The sequence below is a fragment of the Camelus dromedarius genome, chromosome 26, assembly GCF_036321535.1.
Source record: "Camelus dromedarius isolate mCamDro1 chromosome 26, mCamDro1.pat, whole genome shotgun sequence".
Classification (NCBI taxonomy): domain Eukaryota; kingdom Metazoa; phylum Chordata; class Mammalia; order Artiodactyla; family Camelidae; genus Camelus; species Camelus dromedarius.
The window spans coordinates 14,099,932-14,122,073 of record NC_087461.1 but is presented as its reverse complement, the minus strand read 5'-3'; the positions used below and the strand labels follow the sequence as shown (position 1 = coordinate 14,122,073).

General features: G+C 38.8%; 1 protein-coding gene and 1 pseudogene across 1 annotated transcript in view; one reads left to right on the top strand and one right to left on the bottom strand.

Annotated features, from left to right (window-relative positions):
• GPR158 (G protein-coupled receptor 158) overlaps positions 1-22,142 on the top strand; it is a 304,244-nt gene that overhangs the window by 230,594 nt on the left and 51,508 nt on the right. The window contains exon 6 of the mRNA XM_064479408.1: positions 19,212-19,321. Within this exon, the coding sequence (XP_064335478.1) occupies positions 19,212-19,321 (110 nt within the window). The remainder of the gene's footprint in view (positions 1-19,211; positions 19,322-22,142) is intronic.
• On the bottom strand, positions 711-1,285 carry LOC135319358 (small nuclear ribonucleoprotein Sm D3-like; annotated as a pseudogene).

Here is a 22,142-nt window from a genome sequence, read left to right as displayed (position 1 = left end):
TAACAGGCTTTTCTTGTAGAAATTAACAAGTTGATTCTATAATTTATATGGATAAGCAAAGGATCTACACAAGCCAAGTCACTATGTAGAAAGAACAAAGCTGGAGGGCTAATACTATCAAATTTCAAGAGTTAACCCTAAAGCATCCTACAGGACACAATACAGTGTGAATTGGGCTAAGTAAGGGTAGATAAATAGATCAATTAGACAAAATACAGTAGCCAGAAACAGATCCACACATAGAAGTTCAATTGATTTTTTTTTTAACAAAGGCTTCAAGGTAATTCAAGATTGAAAATAAGTCTTTTTTTTTTTTCTCTGAATCACCTTTTAATATCAGATTACTTTTGCCAAATGCTGAGCCAAGAGGGTTTCCAGGCTACAAGGGCAAAGCACTGGATTTTTTGTGTCAGGATCATCCATGTTGGGTTGTGCAAGTTGAGCTGATGGCATTTCCTCTACGGTTACCTGAACAAAGCGCTGTGTGAGGGCCCGTGTCTGAAGACGAACGAGACAATCTGTGCATCCTCGCAGTTGTTCCGAGGGCTTAACCAGCAATGGGCCTGGAGCAGCAGCAAATGCTCTTATCAAAACCTGTGCTACTTCAAAGTACTGGCATGTTCCCAGGACATCACCCTGGGTATCAGAGTTTAACCTGCTGCCAAAGCAAACACAATCAAAAACTCCAAAATGAACACAGTCCTTTTGTTCTCAAAAAGAAAAAAAAAATCACCATATTTATTTAGTTTAACATTTCCCCTGATGTAAAGAAAATAATGTCAAAACATAACCTAGGACATATACACAGGCGCGCACCCCCCAAACCCAGATAACCTTAAATTAAAAATAAGGGCAAAATTCTGTCCAACAGATAAGTTTATCTTCGCTTCTGGAAGATGTTTTCACGTCCCATTCCACGTCCTCGCCCTCTTGCGGCCACTTGGGCCTTCAGAATAGCAGCTTTTCCCCACCGGCCTCTGAGCCTTGGTTTTTGTTTTTCATGCTCTTTAACAATGGGTGCATTTTTCAGCATGTCAGGCAAAATCAGAAAGCGGATCTTGCTGCCGCGGATGTACACCTGCTCCAGCTGTGCTACGCGGTCGTCTCTGTAGGTGACTGTGATGTTGGACGTCTGGCAGTTCATGTTGTCCTCGGCTTCGATGAGCTTCCCTTGATACACCTCCGCGAGTGTTTATCTTACAAGTCACGATGTGACCCTCCGCCTCATGCAGGACTTTAATCGGCACACCAATAGACATCTTGGCCGGAAGAGTCCGGCTCCCGTCTCCTCTTCCTCTCTGGTGCTGCGGAGACTCTGGCGACCACGAAGGCGTGAGGCGTGCGAATGGCGGGCCCGCGCTCCCAGAATCGAAACTAAGTCTTTTCAACAAATCGCATTTAAACAACTGGAGAAATCTGTTGCGGGAGTTGGGAGAGGAAGAGGTAGGCAATGATTTCTCTGAGAGGACACACAAATCACTGAACATGAAAGAAAAAGTGGATAATTTGGAATTCATGAAAGTTAAAAACTTTTGCTCATCGAAAGGCACCTTTGGGAAGCCTTCGGTTACAGGGAGGGGAGGGTGCTGGCTGCACTGGAGGTTACCATGGCTACACAGGCATTGCCTTCGCTTATAATTTGTTACTATGCTAGCTCACACAAGTAGGAAGTAAAAGTGGAAAGGGAGGGTTACTGATACAAAAACGATAACCAAAAAACTGTGGTGAAACACTTTGACACCACAGTAGCTGTACTGGGAGGGTTGAAATGGGATTAAAGGGAACACAGGAATTTCATTATCGGTTGGCCTGGTGACTGCTGTAACAGAGAAGACCCTGCAACAACTGTCAAAACACCCTTCATTCCTGACCAATGGAGGCGGGGCCTGATCTCTTCCTTTTCATGGCTTCCCTTTTCGTTTTCGTAAGAGACCTCGGTCCTACCTCCCAGGCCTGCCCTGTTCTGCCTGTTTTTTGTTTTTGTTTTGTTTGTTTGTTTTTTGGGGTTTTTTTTTGTTGTTGTTGTTGTTTGTTTTGTTTTTTTGCCTTGTTCCTGTCTTTCTAATAACTGGCAAGAGAGCAACAGTAGTTTGCATACCTTTTTTTTTTTTTTTCGGTCTTACTTTCCCATCAGTTTGAGTTAAAACAAACAAAATCCCCCACTGGCCCTTCTTACCTAACTGCTTCAGTGTGACACCACAAAAGAATTCTAGTTTCATCCCACTCACACAGGATCAGTGTCTTTCGCCTCCTCGATCCTAACACACACAAGAAAAAGGGCCTTTCCTTTATTTATTTATTTATTTCACAAATTAAGTCAGAGGCTTTATAAAGGCACTGTAATGCCAGTGTGAAGCTGGTTACTGCGCCAAGAATGTAATAGTCATTCAGTCTCAAAAAAGAATATACACTCAATGATTCCATTTCTGTCATGTTCAAGAACAGCCCAAACTGGCCTATGGTCATGAAATGTTGCAAATTAGAATCCACAGAGCTTAGAACCTGTCTAGACTCAGTGGAAAGGTAGGCGGCCCATCTGACAGCCCTTGGAAGCGGCTGCCGCTAAGTGTGCTTCCCACTCCCCACAGCCAGCCTGCTGCTAGTGAGTCAACAGCAAGAGGAAAGGTTAAAAGTCTACCAAATAAACACTACTCCTCAGTTATCCAGATAAATAAACACATATGCAGAGAAAATAAATGCATGCTAAAGTTCTTTTTAAGGTCTTGCATAAATTAGGAATTTTGATGTGACCACATGCCTGGAGAGGCAACGTCTTTCCAAGGAGCAACGGAAAACAGGCTCAGGATCTGCTCCTTCCCTTCTTGGTCTCTCTCTACCTCTCCTTTCAGCACCTCTTCTTGCGTCAGTACCAAACCCTTTCCAACCTAGGTACCAGCTCTCCCTGGCATCCTGGAGCCAGCCTCACTGGGCTCTCCCAGTCTGAGCAGCAGACCACATCCTGAATGGTTTCTTTCCTTCTGTTTCCACCAAAACTTCCCTATCCTGCACCTGTGCTTTCAAGAACTTATATATATTATCCTAAGTGACTTTCATTTAGCTGTTGTCACTCTAATCCTTTCAGGTAAATTTCATTAGGGATTTTTTTGAAGATATAAAAAGTCATTCTGATGGTAGATATTTTAGGCACTGTGACAACCAGTAAGAAAAATATTTTTAAATAATTTATCTTTTGGTTAGTGCCTCTAAAATTAAACTATTCATGACACATCCTAGTTGCACTTGCCTTATGAGAACATTGTGGGACATCTTACTCAGTGACTCTTACCAAAGGTTATTCCAAGAGCTGCCCCTTTTCTTTGTGACTTGGACATGTTATCATGTTTCTGAGTTTATCACAGTGCATTAAGTTTGTTAAACCTAAGAAGGCAGCTGAATTTGGAGCTGATGATTCCTAAATGAAAAACACTTTCATTCGTTCATTCAGTTAGCATAAATCGAACATACTGCCCAGTCGAGGAGAGAGATATAGTATTAAAATGGTATCATAATGCAACATAATATGTTCCATAACAGAGGAACAAAAGGCACTGTGAGCACAGAGAAAGGGCTACTACCTGTGGAATACAGGAAAGGCTACAGGAAGAAGAAAATATTTGCTTTCTGGAATAACGATTAGGGAGGTTGCTGGGCAAAAAAAAGTGGGGGTAAAGAATATTTTAGGATTAATGGCACAAATACAGGCATGGAGTTATGAAAGCCTGTGAAATCCACGTGGCTACAATATGGATAGATGGAGATGGTATTGGAAGAGAGGACTAACAAAGGATGGTGGGGACATAAAGGAAGGGGAATTTGTAGGCCATTGTAAGCAATGTAAAATTTATTTAAAGAAAAGAAGGAAGCCAAAAGTGATTTCTAGATATGGGTGAGATATTATCAGATTTGTGTTTTAGATAGAAAACCTCTAGAAAAATATGGAGTACAACTTCTATTCACCAATATAAAGATGTTCTCAAGGTAACAAGCAAGTAGTGTTCATCAAAACACCTTTATTTCTGTAGTCTTGAACCTGTGGCATATGGTTCAGAAGACAACTTCTCTGGGTGATACTAGCTTTCCACGTGATCCAGGACATGGCCATGTAGATCTCCTCTAGGCCAAGGAAGACAGTGGAGTAGAAGAGGTGGAGGAATTGTGGAGTTAGGGTACATGGAAGTGCAGAGGGTAATGAATGGCAGGAATTGATGGAAGGTTCTGTGCATGGGAATTGCCTGAGAGTTCAGTTCCCTTAGAGACAAGGGGGGTGGGACAGTATATTGCAAGAATTTCAAAAGGAAAGGCCTGTGTCTAAATATAGAAGAGTAATTATCTAAAGAACACTGACTTTGAAATACTTAGGTTGTGGTGCAATTAGTAACTTGACATTTACCAATAAGGAAATGCAATTTTTGGATACTGAACTATTTTTTTTTATTAAAAAGAAGAGGGAACATTCTTTGAAAATGTTGACAATTTCGAGTAATCCCACCTTTGACATGTTTAAACTCTGTCATCACAGGCAAGTCACTAAACCTTCAAAGTATCTCTGCTCAGGAAAACATAATTGTGTGTGTAATAAACAGGAACAATTCCATGTACAGATAGATTTTTGTTATTGGTAATGATTACATGATTATGTGTTAAACAGCTCTGCAGAACAAGAAACTGAATAGGTGGAGGACTAAAAATATATTGAGAAAAATCCATTTGTCACCACTTACTAATTCTTGAAGAGCTTTTATGGAAACCTACAGTTAAACTTAGATTTTTATTTTCAGCCCTTTATTTGGAACTGAATAATAAGAATGTGTCCTCTCCAAAAGGAGCGAGGCAGTGAATGACTCAGACTGAATTGGGCTGGCTGAGCAGTTCCCTCATCATAGGAACTTGATGTTTATGTTCATTTGTGATTGAGAGAGAATTTATAAGGATCAGGTAAAATCACCTACTGCTCAATTTAAACAGAAATAAAAAGAGTTTTGCATCCATCCTTAAGGAATAAATACAGGAGAAATCATCGTACCACTCCAGGTGATACAGTGCTTTCACTTAAGAGGGAGAGAGGAAGGGGGTTATTCACTCAGCTTTCCAGATGAAGAAGGAGGTGGTCAGAATGATCTGCTCAAGATCATGCAGTTAGTAAGTGGCAGTGCAGTCCCTATGTCTCCAGATAGTAACATCTTTCCACTGTATTCCTCTGCTTCTCAAGAAAGACATGCTTGCTTCTGCCCAGGGCATTGAGAGTTGGTACCCGCCATGGTGACTTCTCCACCACGGGGGATGTGATTGAAAGTCCAATTCTGAGCCTGGCTCATGGCTGTGGCTTGAATAATTACTTTTTTAGACTTTAAGTTGTGGTTTATAGAACCTGTTGTTTTATATGTTCTGCACAATGTCTTCGGCAAATTGGGACGCTCTTCTCTCTTAGCTTTGTGGAAGAAAGGATGACCCACAAAGCTAAGGTAAACAGATGGACCATGGCCAAGGGCCGAGTGCTGCCTAAGGACCAGGAAATGGAACAGTGATCAAGCACTTTGTGTATTCTCTTCTTGGCTTTAAAAATAATTATCTTATTGTGTATTGTGTCTCTTCATCATTTTTCTCATTTCTTCTCAAAATGCTGTACCTCAACTCTTTTTCTGTGAACTGTGTTGCATCTTTCTTTCTTTATCGAGTTCTGGCTGGGGTTCCTAAGATCCTCCAGTTTCTCTGAGGTCATTTTTCTACGTCTTGCCACTTCCATGTAATGTCAGTTCATAGATACCATGTATGGTGCCTTCTCCATTTGGCTGTCAGATCCCCAGTACTTAGAAACAACCCCTCCAGACCCCACAACAGCCAGGCATTTATAGTGATTACGGTGAATTAGTTAGAAATCTTTTCATGCATTTTTTAATTCCCTTACTACAAAACATAATATATTCTCATTATAAAAAAAGTTAATTAGCACCAAAAGATACGTTAAAGAGTTAAAATTCGGGGAGGGGAGGGTGTAGCTCAGTGGTAGAGTGCGTGCTTAGCATGCACCAGGTCCTGGATTCGATCCCCAGAACCTCAATTTAATAAATAAATAAATAAATAAATAAATAAATAAATAAATAAACCCACCCACCCACCCAGTTACCTCCCCTTGAAACAAACAAACAAAAGTAAAAATCCCCCTCTCTCTCCCTACCTCCTCAATCCCCAAGCCACCTACCCCAGAGGTAAATAGTCTTAATAGCCCATTGAGTGTGCAGCAAGACATTCCTTTTTCATATATATACAAACAATCATATTTTCATACTGTTATGCAACTTTCTTTTCATTTATAATTTCTCTTAAAGAATTTTTTTTACAGCAAAATAATCAGATCGATTTATTATTCTAAAGTTTATGGTTTTGCATTCTGTATGGATGTAACATGAATTACAGATCTGAGCTGTCCATCCGGGTGGAGAATGTTTCCATTGTTTCTCTGTTACACACGATGCTTGAGTGAATATCCCTGGACATGCATCTTTGCATATTTTGTATGCGTGTATATGTAGAGCGTTTTTCTAGAAATAGAATTCCTACTGCATTTTACTAGGTCTTGGGCACTTTCCTCACTCTTCGCTGGTCTTGGTCTGAGCTGTGGCTAGCCCAGCTCCATGTGTGGCTGGCTTCTGGGCTATACACTAGTCTCAGGAGCTCTTAACCTGTGCTAAGTTAAAGCCATCTGTAGACCATTTTCAAAAAGCAGGTTATTCAGGCTGTGCCCCGTAACTACTGAATCCAAGCTTTCACAAGGGAAATCTGGGCTTTCATAACACCACCACAGGCAATGCTGATGTTGGTCGGAGTTGAAGACCATGGAATTGGTTCCTGGCCTCCCATGATTACGGCTCTATCTTCTCTCTGACTGAGTTGTTCTATCTCTGAGCGGATTTCACAGTTTCTCTTCAGGAACAATTCCAGTTTTGTTTTTTAGCATTCATTTCCCCATTTGTTAAGTGCATTCTTTTATCTTTAGTTATAGCTTTCATTTCTTTTTACTTGAAGATTATTTTTACCCTATAAATAGCATTATTCAGTTTAGCCCCTCCTTGTTTAATACCCTGAATAAGCCAGAGTTCTAGGGCACCAGGCAGTGGACAACATCCAGCCCCCTTCAGAGACCAGCCACTGCCTTTACCTTAAGACTACCCTTCCTGTGTAAGGGCGGACAGTAAGGCATAGCAATAACCATTTCCAGCTCCAGTTAGACTCAAGCTGAGTTTAAACCCCAGCTCTACCACTCATTGGCTGTGTGACCTTGTAAAAATTCCTTAACTTTTCTGTGCCTCAGGTTTCCTGTAGGTAAAATGGAGATAATAATGCCTCTCAAAGGATTGTTGTAAGGAACAATAAGTTGTTCCATGTTAAGTCCCTTTAAAAGTAATTGGAATGTAGCCACACCTCATTAGATGTCATTATTATTAATTATTATTATTATTATTAATTATTATTATTATTATTATTATACAAATCCCTCCAAAAAAGATGATGGACAGACCTCTGAGGGCCCTCCTTCTCTTCGGGTGCAGAGTTCCTCTTTCTTTGGCTTCTCCATTGGGTCCCACACTGCCATCTGCTTTCCATCTACCAGAATTCTGCTGATGTCTATCATTTGTTGTCATTTCTACTCATACTCTCTTTGGCCTTAAGTGTTTTATGGTTATTTAACTAGAGTTTCCAGAAGCAGCAGACATAAACACGTTCAGTCTGCCAGGTTTAACTTAAAAGTCTCCACTCTTTCTTAGCTACAATTTAAACATAGATATAAATGCTTGAAAAGATCCAAATTATTTCTCCCAACACACCATGATCATGGTTTTCTCTTTGTTTAAAAATATTACAACCAAAAACCTCATTTCTCAACAGCTCCTAGTCATGAGCCATGTGCAACAATCTCAGAATTATGAACTTGATAATGAATTAGACTCCACTGGAGAAAACATCCTTGGTAGATTTCTTTTCATCTTTAAAAAATATCTTATTTAAAAAAGGGAATCCTCCTACACTGTTGGTGGGAATGTAAATCAGTGCGGCCACTATGGAAAACACTATGGAGGTTCCTTAAAAAACTAAAAATAGAGATACCGTATTATCCAGCAATCCCACTCCCAGGCATATATCCAGAGGAAACTCTAATTCAAAAAGGTACATGCACCCCAATCTCCACAGCAGCACTATTTACAATAGCCAAGACATGGAAATAACCCAAATGTCCATCTATAGCTGACTGGATAAAGAAGATGTGGTATATACACAATGGAATACTACTCAGCCATAAAAAGGAATAAATAATGCCATTTGCAGCAACATGGATGGACCTAGAGATTATCATACTAAGTGAAGTAAGCCAGAAAGAGAAAAAATATATATCATATGCTATCACTTATTGTGTGACTCTAAAACAAACTCACAGACATAGAAAATGAACTTACGGTCACCAAAGGGAAAAGGAGATGGGGGAGGGATAAATTAGGAGTCTTGGATTAGCAGATACAAACTACTATAGATAAAATAGATAAAACAACAAGCTTCTACTGTAGAGCACTGGGAACTATATTCACTATCCTGTAATAAACCATAATAGGGAAAAAATCTTCCTTAAAGTTATTTTTTACATTATTCTTTCTTTAAATGCATGCCCTAAGTATTTAATGGCTTTTTGTTCTATATTCTTCTTACATCATTTGCTTTGAACACAGGTAGATAATAGCATTTCTAATTATTTCAAAGTAGGGTCTCCTTTTGTGGTAGGTAGCTTCTAAGATGGCCCCAGTGATCCCTGCCTCCTGGTATTCACAGCCTGTGTACTCCCCTCCCTTTGACCAATCCATTTCTAATTAATAAAACACATCAATATTGAGAGATTGTCACTTCCACAATGAGGTTACAAAAGATTATGAATGCCATCTTGCTAGCAGACTCTCTTGCTGGCTTTGATGAAGAAAGTTGCTATGTTGGAGAGATCTCCAACGCAAGGAACTGAACATGGCCTTCAGCCAACAGCCAGCAGGGATTAAGGACCTCATTTCCTGGACCTTCAAGGAACCAAAGCCTCTCAACAATCACATGAGCTTGGAAGTGTATCCTTTCCCAGTTGAGCCTTCAGATGAGAACCCCCAACTCTGAATAATACTTTCGTTGCTGTCTCAGGAGAGACCCAAAGACTGGCAAAGGCTAGATTGCTAACCCATAGATACCATGAGATAATAGATGTGTATTGTTTTAAGCCATTAAGTTTGTAGCAATTTGTGATGTAGCAGTAGAGCATTAATACACCTGGCTCCCCCTGCCTTTACCATCATACTAATAGCTCTGTTACCGCATTAAGGACACTCAGTTTGCCTTGTCTATTTCTTTCCATTTCCCTACATAGTCCATTCTGACTGCACAGTATTCAGAAGCTTCTTTTCATTTGAAGGTAATTGTACAAGAGGACTAAACAGATTGTTCATTCAAATGTGGCAAATATCAAAAGTAATTAACGTATGTTAAAAATAAAACTGGCATTTCTCCATTTATCTATGGTTTATAAAGTACTTCCATAAATACTATAGGATTTTGCATTATTTTCATTAAACTGTTGAGGAAAGGGAGGCCCCCAGAACTTAAGGGATTTGTCCCAGGACATATGTCTAGTGGTGGAGCCCAGATTGGCATTTAGGGCAGCTAATTCCAAATCTCTCATTTCATCCATTGCACCAGGCTGCAGTCTCCCTGCACCTGACTTGTAGGCAACTCAAATATTTGCATTATTTTTGCAAATGAAATTTTTCAATGTCTTTTTAAATTTTTTTGTCTTACTAAATCTTGAAGCAGGTTATCATTCTGCCAGAAATCACAGCAAAAATTTCTAAGATACATGTTACAAATATTTTTATTCTGAAATAAAGTCTCCCCGTTTCTAATGGCCAGTCATTATTGTTCTATTTACCAACTCTTGTACTATTTTTGTCCATTATATAAAAAAACTGAATTATTAAATCATTGATCGTATTCAGAGCTCATTTGTTTCTAAACTTGTCTATTTCTTAAGAGATATATTTTTTACCTCTCTGCCAACTTATTAGCTCATAGATAAATGGCATCTTTCTTGTCACATTTTAGGTAGTCACATTTAGAAAGTTTAATTTTATGTTCCCACTATCTGCATGGATTAAACAAAAAGATTCAGTTATGCTATCTTACTATTTGCTGAGCTCCTGTAACAGATATTAGAGTAGTTTCTTGTTTAAATTAGCCTTTTTTCTAATTTTAGAAAAAATTTTAAATGCTAAGGAGTACATGCATACCTAATACTAACATCAGAGAATCACTGTCAAGACCGTTAACTTTGTGAGATATATATGTGTGTGTGTACATAGATATATATACACACATGTGTATACGTATACACGCGCGTGTGTGTATACATACACACACATCTATACATTTATATTTATTCAGAATCACCCCTTGCTTAATATACGGTTATAGTAAGGTTTTGAACTGAATCTAACAAGAATTTATGCACATTTTAGAAATAAAAATTTTTTCATTGTAGCAAAATAAAACTAAAAACAAAAGTTAACTGTAAGGATCTTGTCATAATCTCACCACTGCTCACTAATGAGTGTTCTCTCAGAGGAGCATGCAGTTTGCTCATAAGAGCATCAAGAGAGAAAATAGGAGGCAGAACTGTAGCTTCAGATTCTGTGTTTCTTTGTTTTTGTTTTGCTCTTTTTGATAACTATAGAAAGTATAATTTCTAGTTGGATTTCTTCATAGAAACATACAGAGCAATACATTTTTCCCATTGGTTTTTATGTGTAGCCCATTTATGGCCTGTTTTCTGGAATAAATTAAGGGTTAAATTAAGAATAATAAGTGATAAGTCTACTTTCATTTATGTGTGTGTATATGTGTACATATGTATTCATATATACAAATACATTTTAAGCATGACCAATATCACTTTGTATACTGTTTATATCTTTTTTGTGCTTCTTGTTTTTTTCACTTAATATAAATCCTGAGAGCTTTCCCATATTTGCTGATATTTTTGAGAGTGTGATCATAAAGGATGGTATAGTCTTCTATCGTAAGTCACGCACCATAATTTATTCTTCAACAAAACATTATTTCTTTTGAACACATAAACCGAGGTCATAAAAGTTTAAAAAATAGTCATTTGTTCCTACACTTACTATGTTTGTTAGGATGGAATATTTCCACTAAGCGCCTCTTCTTGTGGAGCAATGGGAAGACAGACCAGGGAGGCTCCCTGTACTTTCCAGCATTGTCCTCTCTGTGCGCTTGTCTCCACCTCGCTGTGCTTTTCCATATGGAGCTGAGCATCACGTTTCTGAATGCTGCATCCTGGGAGCTGTAGTCTGTGAATGGATGGAGAAGAGAGGAGCTGATAGGGGAGGATGGTAAAGGACTAGGAGGCCCCGGGACTGACTGATGGAGAAAGGCTCCTTCACAGGACGCAACCAAAAATGTTTAAATCTGTTTGTTTTGTTTGGCGAGAGCCTATGGGTCTCAGAGTTAGACCCTGGCAAGGAGGGTGAATGCAGATCTTTTTCTCTGTTATCTTTGGGCTTTCATATCTTACTCTGGTTCAGGGAATAAGGTGCGAGGGGTTTTATTTAAGAAGTGCTTGTTAGTTCTGCACCATCTACCAAGCAGTGGGTAGAATCACTTCAGACACTGTGAATCTTGTCATCTCTGCCTTTAGCTTTTAGATCTGTGACCCTTTAATTTCTTTTTATTTTTTCAGGAGCATTACATTGGGAATTTTAGAGGGGCTGTGTCATATCTCATCTGCTGTCATGATAACTCAAAAATGTTATTGTATATATTATACAATTTTAAAGTTAGGTGTATACTTTATACTTTTAATTTAATTTATCTATTTAATTTACCCCTGTTTTGTTGCTTTAGAACAAAAGAAGCCAAGTGCAAAGTAATAAGTTTTAGCCCATGGTGGTATGAGGACATAATCACCACCATCCCTTCATGTGTGTAGTAATTTGTATTAAGTATTTTTTTATTTTTTGCAGTTTGACTCCAACTTTAGATAATTAGTTAAACACTTACAGGACATGTATTTTCACCCTAAATATTTCCTGTATATGGAACCATATATCTTGCCAAATACAGGAAGAATAATTTAGAACACACTCAAGGACTTTGTAGCTACTTATTTTTAAAGCAAATCATGTATAAAAGTGCTTGAATATACATAGTCCTGCCTAAATGATTGGTTTCCAGCCTCCTACTTCAAAGGACAGCAAACCTGGATAGTTTAAGTGCCAGGTTTTAACATCGACTAGTTCCAAGTATTACCCTTGTGGTCTGTCCTCCATCAGGGTATCAGCTGCATCCTTCACTTGTTCGGTCAGGATTGTTGGGAGCACAGTGACCTGGAGGGGGATGAGTGGCCCTGGAAAATATTTGACTAGCAAGACTTTTCCTTGTACAAAGCAGGAGGCAATTCTTAAAGGCCCAGAAATCCTTCAAATCCTTATTAAAAGGCAACTTCGTTGACAAAAGTCTCACCACTGGCATCTGTCATGGTGATCCCATGACCCAGTCATCTTCTCTTATAAATAAAACTGTTCACACATACCTACTGACAGAAACCCCAAAGCATGGTAACGCCACCTTCACCTGTGAAAGTGGTTTAATTCACAGCCAGTTTCACTGAACTGAAGCAAATAACGCTTGATGGGTCAGTCAGGAAAGTGGAACCTCTGTGTGCGACACTGCTAGGAACCTGTTGCTCAGTTCCTGAAAACATCAGGCCTAAACCGGGAGCTTCACAGCTTTCACCGTCAGAGCTTTGGGACAAGCGCCGGACTGGACTGACTTCTGACCACATTACCTTCTAAGCTTTCCTCTTCCGGAAGCACTGGACCTTGTATCTGCTGACGTAGTAGAGGTTAATTTTCTCCCTCTGGTATTGTGTCTTTATTTATAAAAGAAAGCTAAAGTGTTCTTCTATTTCATATGTATTTGAAAAGCCTAGTATTCTTTTCTCTGTAGTTCCTTTTTCTTCCTCATTCACTATGTTCAGTATCCAAAAAGTATAGGCAATCAAGCTGACTTCAAAACTAGCTTAAAAAGTCACATTTGGTGAAATGGGTGGATAATTTGTGCCTGTGTGTTTGTAATGAGGGGAATGCTCAGAAGGCTATTTCCAAAACCACAATAATTTAAAAAATCATAATGCCTAGAGTGTCTCACTACTGGTCAGCTGACTGAATTTCGTAGCATCTGAAAAAACTTCCCATGGTGAAGAGCCAAGTCCTTAAAAATGGAGGGTGCATCCTCTGTAGACCTCCACAAAGGCTTCTTCTCAACAAGCTTGGGGGAAACCAACCTGTAGGCAAAGCATAGTGAGTTCCCAAGAGGCGATGTTAAAGGTAAAAGGAAATTGGTGGCTTTGGTGTGACACATTTTCTCCCGCTGGCTCTGAATGCATCTCTTTTTTTTCCTCTCTCCCCACCCTCCTAAACCTGCGACCAGTTTATACCCTGTGCGCACTCGGCCAGCAGTTGGGTATGTTCTTCTGTCCTTAGTTACTCACTGGCCAGAGTGGTTCACACGCTGCTTCTCACACATTAAATAAAATGTCTTCATGTCTATCATTAGCCTCTCATATTGGAATGAAAATGGGGAAATTTTTCCCTTTAAATATGTACTTTGAAAATGTACCTTTCAGTAAAGGAATAATTTATGACTTTACTATTTTGGCAACTATAGGCAAACCAGTGAACCCCATTAATGGTAAGTCTCTACCATTAAAATGGGGATAATAAAGTATATCTTGGACCGTAGATGTAAGTAACATGTCTAGCATAGTGATCAGTGCGTGTGGGCATGAGCAGCTGTCATTACTGGTACATAAAAATGACAGCTCAGTATTGTCATCGTCATTCATAAATCTTCAGCTCAGTGGCCTAGTTTTTCTTCATTTCTTCTCCAACCAAGGTTTCTTATGAAATGCATTATTAACTTGGGATTTGGGAAGGGGTATTTATTTTACAATAATTTGTTAAATGTATATTTACATACACTGTATTTATCAAGAAAAGGTTAAATATTGGGATTTGAAAAACATTGAGATGTCCTAGCCTTCTTTTTGTTTGCTTCTTATTACAGATTTTAACTACAACAAAGCTAGATCTGGACAGGACACCGCATAGAAAACTTACACTCAGTGCATCCAAAAATGAGCTTATTATTGTCTCTCCTTCCTCACTTCCTCTCTCCTTCTCTCCCTCCCTTCCTTTTTTCTTTTCTTTTTAATGGAAATATAGTTGATTTACAGTGTTAGTTTCTGGTGTACAGCATAGTGATCGTCCCTTCCTTTTTTAAAATCTCATTCCTTCCTCATCCATTTATTGGTTGCCTCCTATGGCAAAGTGCAATATTAGGGAATGGGCATGCAGTCGTGGATAAGGTAGTTACAGTCCCTGCCCTCACATCTTACCTGCTGGTAAGACACATTCAATAGATGAATTACAGAAATAATTATATCAAAATAGAGTTGATGAGTGAGATGAAGGAAAGCTCAGAATTCAGTACATGTAAATAATGTGCAACCGAGATGGAAGCCTGACTTAGCCTGGGGGAGCTGGGGAGCACTGGGGATGCCAACCCTGACGTGAGATGTGAAGGATGAGGTGGGGCTGGGGAGGTTTTTAAGCAGAGGTAACATAATTCCCCCAGACTTAATGCATCTTTTTCTCTTATTTGTTTCTTTTCAAACACAATCATCCTCCCAATCACCCAGGTTTTAAATCTCTATATTATCTTTGACATTTTATTCTCTTTTGCCTTAAAAAAAAAACCAGTTGCCCCATTTTCTTGATTCAATGTCTTCTTTTCCTCCGTTCCCATGAGTGACTGAACTCCCATTCTCACTATATTGGGTACATCTGTCTTTACCTTTTTTCCTACAGCTTTATTTGTTTCTTTCATTCAACAAATATTTAGGAGCATTTTCCATGTGTCAGGACTCTACTAGTGCCAGAGTTAAAGGAGTGACTACGATAAACATGACTGTCACAGAGACCACACGCCAGCATGGTGTCATGGGTCCTGTGCTGCAGTAAAGCAGGGACAGTGTCTTAAGCCACGGGGAAGGCTTCCTCTTCCTGGAGGAAGAGATATTCAGGCTGAGGCCTGCGGGTAAACGGGAGTAAGCCAGGACCACATGAGACTGTGGGGTTGTATCAGGAACATCCAGGCAGAGGGGACAGCATACACCAGGATTGGAGGGCTAGAGTGGATGGAAAGTAATGATATAATAAAGGTAAGCTCCTGTCAACCACCTTGAATTATTTAGACATTTTCATGAGAGCACTAGGAGCCACTGAGAGGCACTAGGCAGGAGAGTGAGGCATCAGAAGCATCCTCCGGGCTACCGTTTGGGAACTGGAGGAATGGGGGATGCTGGAGTAAGATATAAGAAGAGGGGAAAGGTTGATGGGAAAGATGATGGATTGGGGTTGCTCTTCTTTTTTCCAAATGGTCCTCTCACTTGCAGTATCTTCCCCTTCCATGGGAACCAGTCCTCTGGCATGCTGCAACCAGAGTAGCTTTCAGGAACACACTTTCGATCTCAACTCTGAGAAGTTTAATGGCATGTCTGCTTACAGAATAAAATCTCAGCTCCTCACCCTGTTATGCAAAGCTGACAGTGAACTGGCCCCATCTCTGCTTTAAAGCTTGATATTCAGCCCTGCCCTGATGTCTTCCTGCTGTAGCCACATACGCCACACACTGAAGTCCTCCCACAGCCATGCCTCTGTCTTGGGCTCCCTCCCCTTTCCCCTGTTTACCTACTTAAACCCACTCCTCCTTCATGTCCTCGCAGATGCCCGCCCTCCCAGGATAGCTTCATTTGTTTCCACTGAGATTAATTGCCCTTTTCTCTGAACCCTCAGTCTGATGGAGTCTGTGGTATCCTGGCATTTGTCCCCTCCCTTTTGTGGTAGAACTCTTTGGAGAGACAAGCCAGGGGAATTCATATGAGTACAAATGCTGGAACCAGACTGCTGGATTCGGATTCTAGCTCAGACACTTCCTAGCTGTCTGTCCCTGAGCAGATCACTTAAATTCTCTGTGCCTCATTTCTCTTCTGTAAAATAAAAGTCCCTATTTTAAAAGGTATTGTAAAGATTAAGTAAGTAAGTTAATGCATAAGTTAGCATCTAGAGATAGTGCTGTGTAAAAATGTGGTATGACCATACCAATATTTTCATCATTTACATGTAACATCCACTGTTCTAAACTTGAGGACCTAATCTGTATCTGATTTATTTTTATGGCTTCTAAATCCTTTACTGCCTCACACAGAGTAAATAATAGTGAATGTGTAAATTAGAATCACAAAGACTAGTGAACCCTAGTTAGACTTTTCAAATAGTTTATTGTGAAGGTAACACTTTAGTTATTGAATTAGCTAAGAGATCATTAAGCAAATACTTCACATTTAAATGCAAAGCGCACAGGTTATATGGAGAAGCCTGCCTCCTCTGATTTTACATATGATTCAGAGAGACACCCACAGATAACTATAATATAAGGTAAAGAAGCATACAGTCAAAAAGTGATTATAGGAATTCAGGAGTGGCTGGAACCATCAGTAAAGAATTCATTGAGTTGATGAAATGTAATTATACTGCATTGGAAAAGTAACTTATTTAAATTTTTTTAAATTTATATTTTAACTTTATATTTATTTTTCAAGTTCACTTTTAATTGAAGTGTAGTTGATTTACAATGTTGGTTTCAGGTATACAGCAATGCATGGAATGGTAGCTTTTAGACAAAGCATTCATAAATCAACTCTCATAATAATATTAGCCAGAATAGTCACTGTATACTCACTGAATACTCACTGTAAACTTCAAAATAGTCCCATCTGCAATTATTGTTGTGTTCATTTTACACGTGGGAAGACTGAGGCATAGCAAGGCACTGTGAAATTCACAGAACTAATAAAGAACAGAGCCAGGACTAAACCCAGGGAGACTGGATTCAGAGCTTGTGTTCTTCATCACGATACTGCAAACTTGAGAGTTCAACTTCACTATCTGCCGAACTGTTTCTAATAATACATTTTATTTAGTGTACTGGAATTTCATTTTCTATTACATTTTAAACTTATACCCCATCCAGGGATGCTTAAAAAAAATTATTACTCCTTCATTTATTTCTAACCAACTCAATCTTTCACTTACAGTATCAAGTCTTCAGATTTTTCATCTGTGAAATAGAAGTTTGAAGCTCTATCAGTAGTTCCCTAACAGTTCAAGAGCAATTCTTTCTTTCAAAAAAAACAAAAAATTATGCAGACTTCTTTGCCATAGTTGTTCACCTTTGCTTATTCATTCTCTTGGTCATTGCTTGCTGTGAAATGGAAAACTCTGCAATAAGTCACAGGACTTTGCAGCCCCCAGGAATCCGCCATAATTAGAATAATCTCAGAAGTCATCTCTAGCGGAAATATTTGAGATTTTATATATTCTAGACTTTAATTTAACTGCCTATCTCTCTAGTTTCTAAGCTATCATTTCTCTCTGCTGTGAGAAGGAACACATATGCTTCCCTAATCCCTTAATCTTTTATCAAGTTTTCTCTGCTTTTTTTTCCCCCATATGTTTTCCCTTCTTCCTTAAGCTTCAACTCCTTAGTAAACAGTACAGCTTACTTTGCAGAACTCATAATTACCATTGGACCCTTGTGCATAGCAACTATGTCTAAAGTATATGCGCTAAAACTTAAAATACAAATTTACAGAATTTGAACTTGTTTTGTGAAAATAAAAGAAGGTTTTTTATATCGATTTTTGGATGAATTCAAACAATTTTCTAGTAGAGTAAATTCTGAAATCAAATCATTATCTGTATCTTCAGCATAGATTTAGTGAATTAGAAAATTAAGGACAAGTACTACGTATACAAAAAGGAACATTATCTCCTGTCCATGCCTATTTTTATCTTCATTTCATTTCTTCCTGACACTTTAGCCAGTCTTTTTCACACTCCTTGAGAATTTAATCCTAATGGTCTTGTCAGTCCTTGGTGTCATACCTGTACAGTGGAATTATTTGAGAATTGTTGGTACTGCTGGAGAGTGGGGCTCCATTGGTAAGATATCTGCAAAAAATGTCAGCGCCAACCCCCCCAACACTGTGCCCTAGCTGTGCTTTATGCTTTTCCAATATTCACATCTTTGGGACAAAAAAAAAATATTCAGGATTTGGGGAGCAGGCATATTTTTCTGTTATAATGACCTTACGTTCAGCAGAATCGGTTCAGGCCAGCTGCTGCAGCAGAAGAGTGTGGGTCTGTACTTCTGAATGGCATGAATCCCTTAGCAGGGCCAAACCACTTCCCATTCTCTCAGGGCTTCCTCCAAACCCACAGTGGCAGGTGCAGGGTGGTGCATACAGTGCTTTCACATGACTTGTGATCATCCCCCCTGCAAATGGCCCCTTGTTCCTTTGTGTCCCATCAAACCTGCACAGATATTTGTCACAGCATCCATACCGCCTTGATGCAATTTCTTGTCGATATGGCTCTCTTCCCTTTCTCATTGGCCTTTGTATCCACAGTATCTAGCAGAGTGCCTGGCTCATGGTCAATGCTTAATTAATATTTGTTGAATGAAAACTCTGGAGCGAGAAGCAAGGAGTTAGTGAAGTAATTGAGCCAAATACTGAGTGAAGTAATAAACTTATAAAACACAGAGTGGTAGATTGACTGGGGATGGGGTACAGTACAGAATAATCCTCTCAGGAATATTTCAGACAGGGAAAAGGTATTGCTGGAAGTGTGGAGGTGGAAATAAGCAGGGCTCTAGTTGAGAAAGGCGTGGGAACTCACCTGTAGTTACTCACCATCTAGGGAAGTAAAGAGAGTTAAGCTTGGACACACCTAAAATGTAGAGACAATTGATAGAAACTCCTGAAAGTTAGAATTAAAGACTTTAGCTCTGATTTGAAAGAAATAAGGAGACTATAGTCTTTTGATTTGGACAGTGAGTGAGCAAAATAATATTTGAAAATTTTATTCAAATGAATATGTGCTTATGTCAAAATTCAAATATACGAAACATCAGATTATGAAACCCTGATTTTAGTCTGTGGGTCATCATCTGATCCTGAAGGTTTCTTTCTTTCTCTTCTCACCCAACAGGTTGTTATTTTGTACTTTGAGCCAAGCACGTTTCGCTGTGTTCTCCTAAGATGGGTCCGTCTTCTTGGTTTTGCTACTGTTTATGGAACTGTCACCCTCAAGCTTCACAGGTATATTATATTTTATTGCCTTTCATTCCCATGGGAGGATCAAAGTGTTTGGCTTAGCATGTCATTGCAAGCTGGTTCAGCCACTTAAATGGTTAAATTTCAAGAACTTAGATAGCAAGATGATACATAGTTTTCATTTTCAAAGTAATACCTTTAGGATTCTCTGGGAAAATCTTTTAATACAACTGAATTGGAGCAACATGCTTTAATAGAATATGCCATTCTTTATGGAAAGGTTAATTCTGAATAAAAAATAAGTATTAAATGAATGTGAAACAGTATTTAATAGCTAAGAACAGAAAGAGATGCAAAGACAACACAATTGAAATAATAATCAAAGTCCAGAGCTACCAAAGAATGCTATATAGAGGAATTCGGCAATATGCTTATTTGACAGAAACTATTGGCCTCCATTCCCAAGTTCCACACCCCAGGTAATCCTGCTAATATGCTATGGGTGAATTTCCAAAAAACAGTATTCTTGGCTTTCCTCTTAATCAGCGTGCTCAGGATTATCAACCTTATAAATTGGAAAATGGTGTAAATTCCCTTATCCTTTAGTTTCAAAGTCACCTACTTTTAAAAATGTACATGACAAGTTATTAGAAAGACAGAGGCAACAAAATAAATTACCTCCCCACAAAGGCTGGGGAGAGCTGGAAATCATTCCAGGCCTTTCCTTTGCCTCCTCTTTCCAAGTTTTCTTAATGCAGTGGTACCAAAGAGCACAGGAGAGAAAATACAGATTGCTCCTGCAGGGCAACATTACAGTTCTAGAGAGGAAACACTACACTGATCAGCTTTAACGTTGTTTTGATAACTGCAGTAAGCCATTCATATTTTCTTGCTAATTTGACCATGAGTATTTCTCAATAGAAGTATTTTGACATGGCTCATATAGTAGTATATCTTAGATGCTGTAATATGTGTTGTATTCATCTTTAAATGCCACCCCCCTTCAACGTTTCTTGAAATGTGATCATTGTACTCTCAACTACATGAGGATCTCCATTTCTTTCTTTAATTTATTTTTTGATACTTATTTACTGGGAGTGCTCCAGATTTTTGGAACAAATGTAAATATCCTTAATATCTCAAGATTCCTCTCTTACAGATGTCATCTAGTGCAAAGTTTATTGGACTGGATCTCAAGAGGTCCAGTTTTAATCTCAGTTGAGGCTCTAATTCTAGGAAATCATAGTCCCCTGTTTCCTAGAAAAGAAAGGATTAGGCCAATCTCTAATGTTCTTTCTGAGGCTCACTTTAGTCCTTCCACGTCCCAGCACACTTTGCTCTTGTGCCCTATTCTTCAAGTACCTTCTGGTTTCCATTCCTTGTGTAATAGCTAGTTTTCAACTGCTGCTCACCAAGAGAAGTGAGAAATCATTGACAGCCTATAATGGACAACAAGACATCTGGATTTCCTGGAAATAAAAAAAAAAAGGGTGGCCCCTTGAGACTTGAAAATGGCCTCTCTCCCTAGAAGTCTAGCAGTGAGCATCTGTTAGGTCCTCTATTATATAGTATAGTTTGCTGATGTAATTATGTTTTTCATTTTTACCTAATTTACCTTCTCCTTGAAGCGACGGTCTTACCATTGAATCCCGACCCTTAGCACAGTGACTGACATGTAGCGTGTGCTTAATATGTAGTAGTTGATGAGTGAATGAATGAAAATGGCAGATGCAGACTTGGAACTGCTCCCCACAGTTCTCTCCACACATTACACACTCACATTCCCCTGACTCACTGTGTGCCCTCGAGAGTCTGAAACACATGATGCTGTGATCTCCAAGAGGCTGTTTGGTGGGACGAAAACACAGTGGTAAATAACACTGAATCATATAATACAAAAATTACTTCCATTCAGTTACTCTTTCCAGCCTTCTGTATATTTCCAGGAGAAATATTAGTTTGGAAATAGTAGGTCATTAACACCTGCCAAGCAGTTGCTAGCTTTCCTTTATAGCAAAAAGAGGATCAAACTTCATGCTCAGAGCTTCCCACTGTATCACTGTCTAGATAAAATTTATTACCTTTATTTCCCTGTATTTTTTCCATAGTTAATTTCTATGACTGGATTATCTATCAGTTTTTCATTGAAAGTAGCAATATAAAGTTTTCTTTAAAATATTTTAAAGCAAGAAATATAAATTGATTTAAAGAAATATTAGCTGGTACACATACAAAGGCCAAAATCTTCAGGGTGGTATACAAATGATTGGAATTTGGGGAACTGGATTACTTCATCACTCTTTTGTTTATTTTAAAGACTGTAATTAAAACTATTTTCTCTCTGACTTTGTGTCTCTAGAAGTCATTGCAGTGAAGAATTACCTACTGGTGGCTTAAATTGAGTGGAAACTATTTCTCATTTAATGAGCTGAATTATTCTTATCCTGTCTGAGCCATATGGCTTTATATTGTATTGGTTTTTCCCATACTGTTTAAATTCAACTGATTCCAGTATTGTTTAAGTCTATAAACTGAAGAACCACCATCCTACAGGGATGTGAGCTGCCCAATGGAAGTGACTAGCTGAGCAAGTTTTGTGTTGCCCAGTCTCAGTGCTGCATCTTGCCCATATTATATGTGTTCAGATACTTGTGAAGTGACTGTATGGTGGATATTTATAGTGAATGTAGCTTCAAGGGGTGTCTTTGGTTAGTATCTCTGATCATCAAGCAACATGTGATCCTCAAGAAAGGATTTCTAAGATTTCGTGGTAACAGGATAGGGAGAAAAGACATAACTCTTTACAAATCCAAATGTGAATTTCAGTTCTGCCATTAATTATTTATACAACCAAGAATAAATTACT